Below are 13,788 nucleotides of genomic sequence, written 5' to 3'. Positions count from 1 at the left end.
CGATCAGCCAACTGATAGTTGATCGTTGCTACGTGTCACACGCAACGATGTCGTTTCGACATCGCTGCAACGTCACCAAACTAGTAACGTTGCAACGATATCGTTCACAATATCGTTGCTTGTAACGGGGCCTTAAGTGGTTGCGATTTCCAAATTGGATGCCCAATGTCCTTTTCAAAACTATAATTTGTCCCAATAATAAGAAAACAGGCCATTGTATGGCTATGTTGACACAAAAAAATTGAAAAAGTTAGAAAGAGGGGGAAGAAAAAAGAAAAGTGAAAAAACTTTAAAATGGCCCACTTTCTCTTTGCTGTCGCTTTCCTCCTGCTCTCCCTTGAAGGAAGCAGGACGACAGCGATTGTGAAAAGAAAGGTTGCGCCTAGGCAAGACCAGTGACGCCCATCAGATCGGACCGCACTGTATGGAGGTATAATAAAGCTATTTTTTGGGCTTGGACTTGTATGCAGCTTATTTAGACTTCTGTAAAAGAGGCTGTAAAGTTGGTGGCCGTTGTTTATATTGGTTTAAAACCTGGTGGTTCCCTTTAATGAGACGCTTCTAAATTCAGATGCAGATTTCCACATTCTTTTATAAAAAATATTTCACCAAGATTTGTGGAGAGCAAAGGGCATTCTGTTGATACATTTGAAAATTTTGTATTTGATATGTGATTTTACTCCACCCAATTTAAAGGGAGTTTTTCACCCAGAAAACATAATTTGCTTGTAATGTCCTATATTGGACTTGGCCTTTTATAAACGTCATACCAGTACTAATAGATTTCATGACTTTAGTTTCCATTAATATTTTTTTTTTGCATTAGCGGTGTCCTCCTTTGTGCATGGCCAATGACTCCGTGGGGCCTCAGTTGGCAAACGCTCCCTGAATTGAATCCCCAGCTCACAGGTCTGCGCTCATGCTTCAGGACTTTCCAGCTCTCCTGTATGCTGTGGCCGCTGGACTCACACAGGATCATACAGTAAAAGCTGGTCGATGCAGACAGGAGAGAGTGATGAGACAGCACTTACCCTGACACTGTGCGAGATCACACTTGCTGAGCGCCTTCATTGTTTGTGCAAATGTTCACGGTTGGGGATTCAGTTTCGGCACTGCCCAATCTGAGCAAGCACACGGGGTCAATCATGCTAAGGGTAGTGCAGCCTGTGGGATGGTGCACCCAACATTTGAATATGTAAGAAAACATTTTTTTTTTTTAATGTAAAACCAAAGTAATGAAATTTGTATTTCAGGTCTAATTTTTAAAGGGGCCAATTTGTTACATAACCGTAAGTGGTTGATTTTTGGTTGTGACAGACTCTCTGGGGCTCGTGGGATATTATCACTTCAGACATCCAGAGGCAGTGAGAGCTGCGACTGTTCTCACTTCCTTCTCGTGTCTGATTTTGTCTGAAGGAGGGGACAGTGAATCGGCACTGGGATTGTGTGGCATAACAGTGTTACAAGATCCTTGGGAGAACCAGTGCCGTCACCATTGCAGCAGCACCGGAGATGAGAATTAGTTTATGTACTATGTATCCCTTTTCATAGAGCTGCTCCCAAGAGTGCTCATTGATCACTAGACACACTGATATCTTGTATCTTAAAAAAATGTAGTTGTTAATGTCTGTCTTTATTGGCTTATTGGCTACAGTTGAGTTCTGAAAATGTAACCATATTTCTTTCCACGTTTTGTCTTTTTCTAAGATGGATTCACTGACTCTGGTATATCTTCTAAAGTGAATGGTGAGCACAAGGAGAAAGACCTGGAGCCGTGGGATGGGGGCGATGGCCTTATTAATAGCAGTGTGTCTGCTAATAGTGAGGAGCTGGAGTCTTTAGATACAGATGTAGTAAGTAAAGACTGTTCTGATTGTTACACTAGTATATAATACAAGTATTTATCTCATTGTATAAAAATGTGCTTCCGATGGCGATCACTTACATTTGGGTTCTGACTGAACTTTTGTATTCATGTGTGCATGTATTTGCCACTATTATATATCCTTAGGACATGGAGTATTGCTTTCCAAAGCAGTGACATGTTGGCATGTACACAATTTTTCAAAGCATACAAAGCTGCAGTGTAAAGGAAGGGGTCGGGGAGAAGTCAGCTATATCAATGCACCTGAAACTGAGGCGCGGAAGAGAGAGAGCACACCTACAATTTTTTTTTTTATTTAGTTATCTGTTGACTATATACAATTATATCATGTGTCTGTCCAACCATTTTGGGATTACACATTCCTGCATGCCAGAAGATCTTCTGATATCATGTTAAATATGAAACACAGATGAGGGTTGCTGATGTGAATGAATATATTAAAGTGGGTAAAACTAGAATCTAAATTACAGTGCTGGCTACATTTTTCTAGTTTAACTATTTGAAATGTCCTTATGATTTAAAAAAATAAAAAATAAAGTTTTATGTTCTGTGTTTAGTCTAATGGTTGGGATCCCAATGAAATGTTTCGATACAATGAAGAAAACTATGGCGTGGTATCAACATATGACAGCAGCCTTTCCTCATATACGTAAGTAGAATTTTTTTTTATCCTTTTTTTTTTTTTTTTTTTTTATATCCATTTTCATGACTATTTTACATAATTTTGTTTTTCCAAAAAGGGAAAGGAAACCGTAACATAATATACTGACATAATTACAGATTAGCTCAAGGCAATCCTAGTATTTGTGTATATATAGATGTCAATTAATCAAAAACAATAAAGCAACAAGAATTAGTATTAACTAGCCTTTGACTAGAGACTATATCCATCCATCTAACCAAGAGCTGATTCTCATGAACTGATCTGTCATGTGGTGCTAATTTTGATTATTCCTTCTGTTCTCCTTTGTCTGAAGTGTAAGTGGATGGAGAGTTGGTGCAATTCTTTTCTCTTTATTAGTATGTAGGAAGGCAAACCGGGAGTATCTAACCAAGGTCCCCACATTGACTCATATATAGGCATGATGTTTCTCTTCTGATTCTATCCCCTCCATAAGTATAATATTATTTTTATTTTTCAATTCTGTTAAGGTTGGAGGGTTCGGATCTAGTCAATGATATGCCAGCAGTTTACGTGCTTGGAAAAGAATCCTCGAGATGTCCAAAGCTATTGGAGAGTAGTTTATACATTTATATACATCTATTCTTGGGTTTCAGAAGCCCAGATTTGTGGATGAACTGCTTTCTTGTTGACCACCTGATCCTTAGGAGCCAATTCCAGACCCTCAGCGGTTCATACTAAAGATGGTTGTGTTTTTGTGTAATTCAACCAAGTTCGCAGGATTTAAGAAAAAATAGTGTATTAGATAAATGAGTAACTTTTCATGATGCTGTATAAGTTTTCTGGTTAGAAAAACAGGAACACGCTTATAGAATTTTGTGAAATATCAACATTCTGTTCCTTGTTAATACATGGTATGTATGGGAATGTATGTGTGTATATATATATATATATATATGTATTTATAATTTTTTTACATTTTTTTTTTAAGCAGTGTTCCTTTAGAAAGGGACAATTCTGAAGAGTATTTAAAGCGAGAAGCCAGAGCTGCACAAATAGCTGAAGAGATTGAGTCCAGCTCCCAGTATAAAGCCCGCGTTGCCTTGGAAAATGATGATAGGTCTGAAGAAGAAAAATACACTGCAGTGCAACGCAATGTGTGTGAGCGAGAAGGACACTCTGTGGCTACTAGGTAGGACTCGGGTCTGCGGGAACAGCAGCCACTAAGATGAAGCGTGGCTTAGTTCTGGCTCATAGTAGGGGCTCCTAAAGTTAGGTTCACATAGCGTTACAGCAGTCCGTTCAACGCATAGCGCTGACGGACTGCGTTAAGGCTATGACAAAACAAGGATTCATCTGTGCTAGCAGTGACGGAGCCTCCGACGCTGCAGCCCGCGTCCGAGGATCCATCACAATGAGGGCACATTGCTAGTGCATGCTGATTTTGGCATGCGCTAGCGATGCGCTCGTCTATAGCTGTGTATGGGTGCGTTAACGCATCCGTTACATAGCGTTAATGCTGCTGTGTTACGGATGCGTTAAACGCAGCCCATTAACGCTATGTGAACCCAGCCTAAGTGAGCGCCCCTCCAACTATGATGTCCATACATCCTATTAGGGAACCGAAGGCGTTGTCTTCATGAGGCGATCCCTTTTTAAAATGGTTTAGGGTGTTTTTTGAGAGTCTATTACTAAACTTTATTTTATTGTATGTGTTGTTTAAAGGGAAAATAAATATGTTCCACCTGGACAGAGGAGTAAAGATGGCATGCCATGGAGTAGTCACAGTGTAAGGCAGAATTCACCAAGAATGGGACAGTCTGGGTCTGGTCCTATTCCTTCAAGAACTGGATCCCACTCTTCAGACTTCAGTCCCAATTCTGCAGCTGATCAAAGAGTAGTCAATGGAGGCAAGTTCCTGTAATTCTACATTTGTCTGTGTTTAATGATTTTGAAACTCCCTATGATTGCACCAGAGCGGTAAATGTGCAATTCTGCCCGATCTTTGCTTGATACTGTTAGTGACATCAATAGTATTAGATTATAATTCCCTTTAGATCTTCAAGTTTAAGGTAATAGAGATGTTCACTATTACTTACAATCAGTAACTTCTCAGCATTGCTCCCATATTTAATTCATTTACAAAATCTACAGGATTATTGCGAGAAGCCATTTCCCCCTCTGTTATTTTACTTTTTCTGTTGACCTGTTTTTTTCCCTCCTTTTCATCCCATATTTTTGTTTTTTATACTTTCCTTCATCTCATTTGTTCTGTCAGGTGTTCCCTGGCCATCGCCTTGTCCATCTCCTTCCTCCCGCCCACCTTCTCGCTACCAGTCAGGTCCCAACTCTCTTCCACCTCGGGCAGCCACCCCTACAAGGCCGCCCTCCAGGCCCCCTTCGCGGCCATCCAGGCCCCCGTCTCACCCCTCTGCTCATGGTTCTCCAGCTCCTGTCTCTACTATGCCTAAACGCATGTCTTCAGAAGGTACAACGCCTCTGTTTTTTTGTGTGTTTTGTACAACCCCTCCACATCCTGCAGCTATGCTTATGGATTTTATAGGGCTTTAATCATAACATCTACAGCTTCAGTGTTTTGCAACTCCGGTCAGGCTTCCTAATGTAATCTATATAATTTGCTTAAGACTGCTTAGTTGGACTGCAGTGATCCCGTGCACTAGCTCATAGTGAGTCCTGCAAAGCATGATCTGCTTGTCATTGTGTTGCTTGCATTCATTCCTCAGACAGCATCACTCAGGATTTAGTAGGTCACTACAGTATTTCTGAAATGTTGGCTTTAGTACTGAGGTTTCCCTAATTGGTTACTGTGAAATAAGTTTTGTGCATTGGATACTAATCTGATTATCTCCTTTTTCTTTTAAAACAGGGGTGTTAAACCTCAGATTTCACAGAGTAGGATAATGGAATGTGATTGTAAACTTGTCACTCTTTTCAGCTTTTCCACTTGCCACCCCATCACTAACAGTGTGTTGTGTGTGTTCTTTATATAATACCTACAAGGAAAAACATTGATGCACTGGTCTAATTCAGTGTGTGGTATTTAGGTGTCATTTGTTTCCCAATTTTGTGTGTTTATAAATACAATGGGCTCTCTTGTATCTAGTTACAGCCTGCCTGCTATGCGGAATGCACAGCTTCCTTCTGTCTGTTCTGTAGAATATGCAGGTTTTATTCTGTTCAATTATGTGTTTTGCACAAAATCAATGCAGTTCTCATTTTAATAATCAGTTACACATTAGGCTTACATGTGTGTCTTGGCACATGTGTAGTAAAGGGAATATGTCAGCAGCTTTTTGCTATGTAATCTGAGAGCAGCATGATGTAGGGACAGAGACCCAGATGCAACCAATTTGCTGCTTACTAGGCTGTGTTTTATCACTGCAGGACAACTGTCTTCATGTCTCCTAGTCCAGCCATCCCCCACCACTGATTAGCAGCTTTCTGACAAAATACATTGTACACAGAGAGCTGCTAATCAGTGGTGGGGGTGGGGTTATACAACTCGGCATTCTTGAGCACTGCTAGATCTACAGCAGAGAAAAATGGGTGTTGTATCACAAGTGCAGCACCCAGTGTGCAAAGTGATACATCGCTGGAATTTGGGTGTCTGTGCCTAAACTCATGTTTCTGTTAACTTGCATACCAAAAACCCTGACGGATTCTTTTTAATACCTAAAGATGTTCAATGTATTTTTCTGGACATGCTTTTATGGCAAGTCCCTACACCATGTTTGATATGTATGTAAGTTAATTCATGATAATTGTGTCCTTGCCCTTGTAACATACATGTAGAGTAGGTTGTTTTTTTTTTTTTTTTTGTTCTTTTTATAAATATGTGTTTCTTACACTTGCAAAGGCACAATAACTCACAACAATGCACTAGATGTATTGCGCTACGTAGAATGTGTCCCAGCTGCATACCCCCGTATTATTATGCAACCTGCTTGTAGTAGAAGCTGTGAGTCTTGTGATTTAGTCCCCAGAATTGGTTGGTTATGGTAGCTGAAAAAAGCTATAATGGTCTTATTTAGTCCTTGAGAACTTGGTTTTGCCTTGGTGCTATCCTTTTTTTTTTTTTTTTTTTTATTTATTTTTTCTTTTGCAGTGGTGATTATTTTAGTTTTTGCACAATAATGTAAAAAAAAAAAAAAAAAAAAAAAAATGCAGTTCAGCCAGAACGTGTGATTGACTATTTCAGTAACATACCTAATTTACAAACCGTGTAAGACTTGAGATCAGTACCATAAATGCAAAATATATCTTTATTGAAACACTCAAAAATCTACATAAAAATAACATTAATAAACATACTACCCAAACCCATTTCCTAGAATATAGAATGGGTAACACTAGACATGATAGATAAACATACTGATCCCATAGTTATTAGACCATAGACAAGATCAAATAGTGTGTTACACAAAAGATTTTTATTGCAAAATGTCATTAAAATTTATACTGGAAAAATTCGTACATTGGTGCCTCAAACCAGACAAAATGAAGGAATCAGATTGAGGGGAACAATTAACAACCACAATTCTCAAGGAACAGGGCTCAGCGCTTTATGCACATAATACAAAAAATAGAATTAGACTTACCGGTAATTCGGTTTCTAGAAACCTTCCACGACAGCATAGGAGGTTGTCTCCACTCCCTAATGGGGGACAGGAAGCACGAGAGGTTAAAAGGTCCCTCCCACCTCCCTCTCACCAGTAACTTATAACTGATCACCATAGCACCGGTTACCATAAGATTCTCAGAATTTTGTCCAAGAATACAGGGAGGGAAATAGTGGTGTCGTGGAAGGTTTCTAGAAACCAAATTACCGGTAAGTCTAATTCTATTTTCCAGGACGTCCACCTGACAGCACCATGGAGGACGTCGTCCTCCTCCTTACAGGGACAGAAAGCACACGAGAGGTTAAAGGTCACGTCCCACCCCCTCTCCCTCAGTGTTTTTCCTGTCCCTGCACGGAGGGACACACGAGAAGCTTACCGGAGGGTCTCAGGGGATCGTACGGCTAGTCCAAGCCTTCCCCTGTCAAGAGGTCCCGGGGCCGAAACTCTCCAGTGGGGAGTCCCTCTGCTCCAAAGGCCAGGAGCAGGACGACGCTCCTGGAGGGAGCCATTCCTCCCTATGGGAGGCTCTCGGCTCCAAAAACTCACCGCCACGGCAGGTGATGGTCGGCTCCCCGCAGGCGGCTGGCTGGGCGGGCACCGACGGATGACTGGCGCAGCCGGCGCTGGGAGGCAGGAATGAGGCCTCCGCAGCCCGCCATAGCAGGCGAAGAGGCCGGAGTGGCAGTTCGCCGCAGACGGATGGGGGTTGGCTCCCCACGGCGCGGAGGAGCACCGATCGGGGCGCCAGGAGGCGACGACTCCAGCAGGCCGCCATAGTCGCGCGCAGAGTCCTCCTAGACTCAACCGACAGAATATCCTGGCTACCCGAACAGAAGGAGAGGACTATTCAGACCAGAACCAGAGACCTGTTGAGACGTCAGTGCTCCATAAGGGAGGCAATGGAGGTCCTGGGCCTCATGACGGCCTGCATCCAGTGCGTCCGATGGGCCCAATTCCATTCAAGATCACTGCAGAAAGAGATCCATGCGAGGTGGGACAGAAGTCAGGCGTCGCTAGACAGACCCCTAAGGCTGCCAGAACGAGTAAGAGAGTCCCTTCGGTGGTGTACACGGTCCAGATACCTTCAGGTGGGCGTATTTTGGACAGCCTCTCCATACGTGGTAGTCACCACGGACGCCAGTGTGTGGGGTTGGGGAGCCCACATAGAAGGGAAAATCTTCCAGGGGAGATGGCCAGTAGACATCAAGACCAGATCCTCCAATGTCGGAGAACTCTACGCGGTCTGGGAAGCGCTACGGCGGAACCAGTCAATACTAGAGAATCGTCATGTCCGTATACTATCCGACAATATGACGACAGTGGCATTCCTGAAGCACCAGGGAGGGCCCAGACATCAACCACTACAGGACCTAGCGGGAAAAATATTCGCTTGGGCAGAAAGAACAGTCCGATCAGTGACCGCAGTACACCTAGAGGGTTCCCAGAACGAAGTAGCAGACTACTTGAGCAGACAACGGATCCGCCCGACAGAATGGGAACTGAACGAAGAAATCTTCAACCATCTCTGTCAGCGTTGGGGGACCCCTAGTATAGATCTTTTTGCAAGCCGAAAGAATTCGAAGGTCCCCAGATTCTATTCCCTGAATCCGACGGACCACCCAGGAGGTGTGGATGCCCTGAGTCAGACTTGGGGAGAATCCCTCTCCTACGCATTCCCGCCACTGGCCCTTATACCGGCAGTGCTGAGGAAAATACGCGAGGACCACGCACGAGTGATGTTGATCGCGCCATACTGGCCGAAGAGAAGCTGGTTTCCCCTTCTAGGAGCCATGGCAGTAGGAAATCCAGTCGAGCTACCCCTGCGGAAGGACATCATCCACCAGGGCCCGATCTACCATCCAAACCCAGCAAGACTTCATCTATCGGCTTGGATCCTGAGAGGGACATCCTGAAGACAAAGGAATTGTCGGACCAGGTCATATCCAACCTACTGGCCAGTAGGAAACCGGTGACATCCGCAATCTATAGGAAGATATGGAAAAGATTCTGTCTGGAGGGTGGCAGGTCCGATCTCGTGGCAGGCACCCCTGACCTCCCTAGCATACTAAGTTTTTTGCAGGCAGGTTTTAATAAAGGCCTTAAGCCTAGTACGCTAAAGGTCCAGATTTCAGCCTTAAGCGCCTTCTTCGATTACCAGCTAGCTGCTCACCCCTGGGTAATAAGATTTATAAAAGCCATGCAGCGCCTGCGCCCCACGATTAGGCAGCTCACCCCGCCGTGGGATCTGGGTCTGGAACTCAGGTCCCTCTGTACAGACCACTATGCTCTAGGGGAGAAAATAACCATCTCTGCCCTCACCCGTAAAACGGCCTTCCTAGTAGCCATTACCACGGCCAAAAGAATAGGGGAGATCCAGGCCATGTCCACTAAGGACCCATATCTACAGATAAGAGAGGATAGTATAATCCTAAGGTTAGACCCGGCATTTACCCCGAAAGTAGCCTCCTCAAAGAATCTAAACCAAGAGGTAGTGTTACCATCGTTCTGCGATAATCCCCGTAATAAAAAAGAACAGCGTCTTCACTCGCTGGATGTGAGGCGCGCAGTGCTAGACTATCTAGAAGCCACCAATAGCTGGCGCATTGACCCAAACTTGTTTATCCTTTTTGGGGGTAAAAATATGGGGAAGAAAGCCTCTAAGGCGTCTATCGCGCACTGGATTACCTCAGTAATCTCTGACGCCTACCAAGCCGAAGGCGTTAGCCCGCCAGGGTCCATAAAAGCCCACTCTACGAGGGCGGTATCAGCCTCATGGGCTGAACGGGCGGGGGCCTCGGTTGACCAAATCTGTAGAGCAGCAACCTGGGCCAATCTGAATACATTCTGCAAGCACTACAAGCTTGACGTGTTGGCTGGTCAGCAGACCGCATTCGGGAGAAAAGTTCTCCAGGCGGTAATCCCACCCTGAGGAGGTGCTTTGGTACTCTCCATGGTGCTGTCAGGTGGACGTCCTGGAAAATAGGTATTAGACCTACCGGTAATGATGTTTCCAGGAGTCCATCCTGACAGCACGGGTAGTTCCCTCCCTGTTATGTTATGCTATGTTGTATTTTGATATGTCATATGCTGTAATATGATTGTTTCATTAAACTGTTACTAGCATCATCCACCTTGCGGTACTTGTTAAATCACTGAGGGAGAGGGGGTGGGACGTGACCTTTAACCTCTCGTGTGCTTCCTGTCCCTGTAAGGAGGAGGAGGACGTCCTCCATGGTGCTGTCAGGATGGACTCCTGGAAACATCATTACCGGTAGGTCTAATACCTATTTTCTCTAGCAACCTTCCACGACAGCATAGGAGGCATAACAACCTATACTGCACGGGGGGGGGACAACGGCCTGAAGAACTTTTCGGCCAAAGACTAAATCCCTGTTGGACACAAGTTCCAACCTGTAGTGTTTAGTGAAAGTATGTAAGGAGGACCAGGTTGCTGCCTTACAAATCTGCTCTGAAGATGCGCCTGCCCTCTCGGCCCATGAAGTAGAGGTAGATCACGTTGAATGCGCTTTGATCCCCATAGGGGGTGTGATGTTCTGCAGTAAGTATGCTTCAGAGATGGCTTTCTTAATCCAAATGGCAATGGTGTTCTTTGCCACCTTTCCTTTGTTTGGACCAGACGTATGGACGAATAGATTGTGGTCGACTCTATAGGGTTTGGTACACTCCAGGTTGTGGAGAATTATGCGCCTTACATCCAGCGTATGAAACACGTCTTCTTTAGGGTTCGCTGGGTTTTGACAGAATGAGGGAAGAATTATATTCTGTGATCTATGGAAGTCAGACACAACCTTTGGTAGGAACGATGGATCAAGGGAGAGAACTATGGAATCATCTCTAATGGTTAGGTAGGGTTCCCTGATTGAGAGAGCTTGGAGCTCTCCTTTTCGCCTTGCCGAGGTTATTGCTATAAGTAAGGCCACCTTACAGGGGAGGAGCTGAGAAGTACAGGGGAAGAGTCTTGAGGAGATCATTTGCATATTCCCAGTGCCTTCTGGGATAAGTGAAGAGTCTCCGCGAGCTCAACGATCACTGGGTTTTGGCCGTTGCAGCTGAAAAGAGGAAATCGGAAAACCGTGCGAATTTTGGCTCATCTTTCATCGTTTTTAAGAAATCTCAATATGGAAGAGGCCAGGAGCCATTTGGTGAGCTGCATTTCTTGCTACATGTTCACAGACTTAAAAGTGGAAAAGCCAAACTTCACATGCCACAAATCCAAGCTTATGTCCCTGTTGGAGGAAAAGTTGAAAAATCTCGAAGAGAGGTTAGCTACGTTGAAGATCATTAAGGAAGGTAAAGAGTTCTTGGACAGAGCATAATTATCTCTTCATGTTACAGAAAGAGAAGAAATTCAAAGTGCACCTGAAGAAACAGAGGAATGGAGACATGTGACCCAGAGAAGCAGGAGGATCAGGAGGCAGTCAGCACCCATACTGCTCAGGAACCAGTACCAGGCTCTCACGCAGGAAAATGATGAAGAAATACATCAGGATAAGACTTTGCCAACAAACAGCAACCTTGTACGCCTTCAGAGTCCTCCTGGATGGAGAAAGAAAAATGTTGTGAAGAAGAAACGGAGAGTGGTGGTCATGGGGGATTCCCTGCTGAGAGGAACAGAGGCTGCTATCTGCAGACCGGATATAACCTCAAGAGAAATGTTCTGTCTTCCAGGTGCAAAAATTAAAGATGTGTCTGACAGGATATCAGGACTCTTCAGACCTACAGATGACTACCCATTCCTGCTACTACATGTGGAAACAAATGACACCGCAAGAAATGACCTGGAAACCATCTGCAGAGACTTTGAAGACTTAGGCAAGAAAGTGAAAGAACTGGGAGCGCAGGTGGTCTTCTCTTCCATCCTCCCAGTGGATGGCCATGGAACAGGGAGGTGGAATAAGATTCTGCAGGTGAACAACTGGCTACGTCGATGGTGCCGTCAGCAAAGATTTGGATTTCTGGATCACGGAGTGAATTACTTTTACGATGGACTACTTGCTAGAGATGGGGTGCACCTTACGAAGACTGGAAAGCATGTATTTGGAAGTCGCCTTGCTACACTTGTAAGGAGAGCTTTAAACTAGAACAACATGGGAAGGGAAGCAAAAGACCAGAAAAAGCCATACACCTGACAAATGCTATTGAGAACTCTGCTATTAGAAGTGGAAAGGAAGAACAAAGACAAAAGAATCTAATAAATAAAAATATTGGAGAAAGAGAAACCAATCACAAACTAAAATGTTTCTATACTAATGCACAAAGCATGGGCAACAAACAAGGAGAACTGGAACTACTAACACAGGAAAAGAAATATGATGTCATTGGAATCACTGAAACTTGGTGGGACGATACACATGATTGGAATACAAGACTAGAAGGATACAACTTATTTGCAAGAAACAGACTCGATAAACGAGGAGGAGGTGTCGCATTGTATGTTAGAAACGCGTATATCTGCACAGAGATCCAAGCTTCAGAGACTGGGAGTTCTGTGGAAACTGTTTGGGTAAGAATACAAGGACAGAACAATGGAAAGGACACCATTGTAGGCATTTACTACAGGCCGCCTGTGCAAGCTGAAGATATGGATGAACTCTTTATGCATCAAATGGCCAAGTTCTCCAAAAAATATGACATAGTTGTCATGGGAGATTTCAACTATCCAGACATTTGTTGGGAATATCTCTCATGCAAAACTAACAGGTCAAGGAAATTCTTATCCTCTCTTGCTGACAACTTTATCTTCCAAAAGGTAGGGGAGAAAACAAGGGAAACTGCTACCTTGGATCTAATCCTTATAAACAGGGAGGAAATGGTTGAGGAGGTAAAAGTGGCTGGGACCCTAGGAGGTAGCGACCATGCTATTTTAGAATTTTGGATAACTAGAGGCGGAAGACCTGTGAAGACTCAGACGTCAAGGTTAGATTTCAGAAAGGCAGATTTTAAGGGATTCAGAAAGAGAATTGGAGGGATCCAATGGCTGGATATCCTTAAAGACAAAAATGTCCAGGAAGGATGGGAAGTCTTGAAAAATGAAATTCTCAAAGCACAGTTGTTAACAATTCCGAAAAGAGGGAAGAATAGGAAGCATTTAAGGAAACCAGGATGGATGAACACAGAACACATGCTAAAAAGGAAGAAAAAAATGTTTATAAAATGGAAAGAGGTAGGCATATCTAAAGAAGAATATAATGCTGTCTGCAGAACCTGCAGGGCACAAATCAGATTATCTAAAGCTGAATTGAGGCTTGCAAGAGATGTCAAAAGCAATAATAAAGGATTTTGGGGATATGTCAAAAGTAAAAGAAAATTCAAAGATGCTATAGGATTTTTACAGGATGAAAATGATGAAATGGTAAGACAGGATGTTGAGAAGGCTGAACTTTTAAATTCCTATTTTGCATCTGTTTTCTCTCAGAAAGGAAATGTAACATCAACTGTTCTTCACTGTCCTATTAAGAGAATAGAAGAATCCAGGATATCTATAAACAGAAAGATAGTGAGGAAACACTTAGCTAACCTAAATGAATTCAAGTCTCCAGGTCCAGATGAATTACACCCCAGAGTACTGAAGGAGATAGCAGAAGAAATTTTTGAACCCCTCTCCATAATCTTTGAAAATT

General features: G+C 43.5%; 1 protein-coding gene across 12 annotated transcripts in view; it reads left to right on the top strand.

Annotated features, from left to right (window-relative positions):
* Positions 1–13,788, top strand: part of ATXN2 (ataxin 2) — a 182,842-nt gene that overhangs the window by 89,036 nt on the left and 80,018 nt on the right. For 6 of the 12 annotated variants that reach the window (XM_073564973.1, XM_073564778.1, XM_073564546.1 and 3 more), the window contains 5 exons: positions 1,708–1,853; positions 2,443–2,534; positions 3,499–3,699; positions 4,233–4,417; positions 4,786–4,995. In XM_073564973.1, coding sequence (XP_073421074.1) covers positions 1,708–1,853; positions 2,443–2,534; positions 3,499–3,699; positions 4,233–4,417; positions 4,786–4,995 — 834 coding nt within the window. The remainder of the gene's footprint in view (positions 1–1,707; positions 1,854–2,442; positions 2,535–3,498; positions 3,700–4,232; positions 4,418–4,785; positions 4,996–13,788) is intronic. The other 6 variants (XM_073564585.1, XM_073564473.1, XM_073564714.1 and 3 more) reach the window with 2 other exon arrangements.

This window comes from Dendrobates tinctorius, unplaced genomic scaffold (assembly GCF_039654945.1).
Source record: "Dendrobates tinctorius isolate UK_male_01 unplaced genomic scaffold, ASM3965494v1 ptg000003l, whole genome shotgun sequence".
Lineage (NCBI taxonomy): Eukaryota > Metazoa > Chordata > Amphibia > Anura > Dendrobatidae > Dendrobates > Dendrobates tinctorius.
The sequence above is the reverse complement of the archived record's forward strand: the minus strand, read 5'-3'. Positions and strand labels throughout refer to the sequence as shown.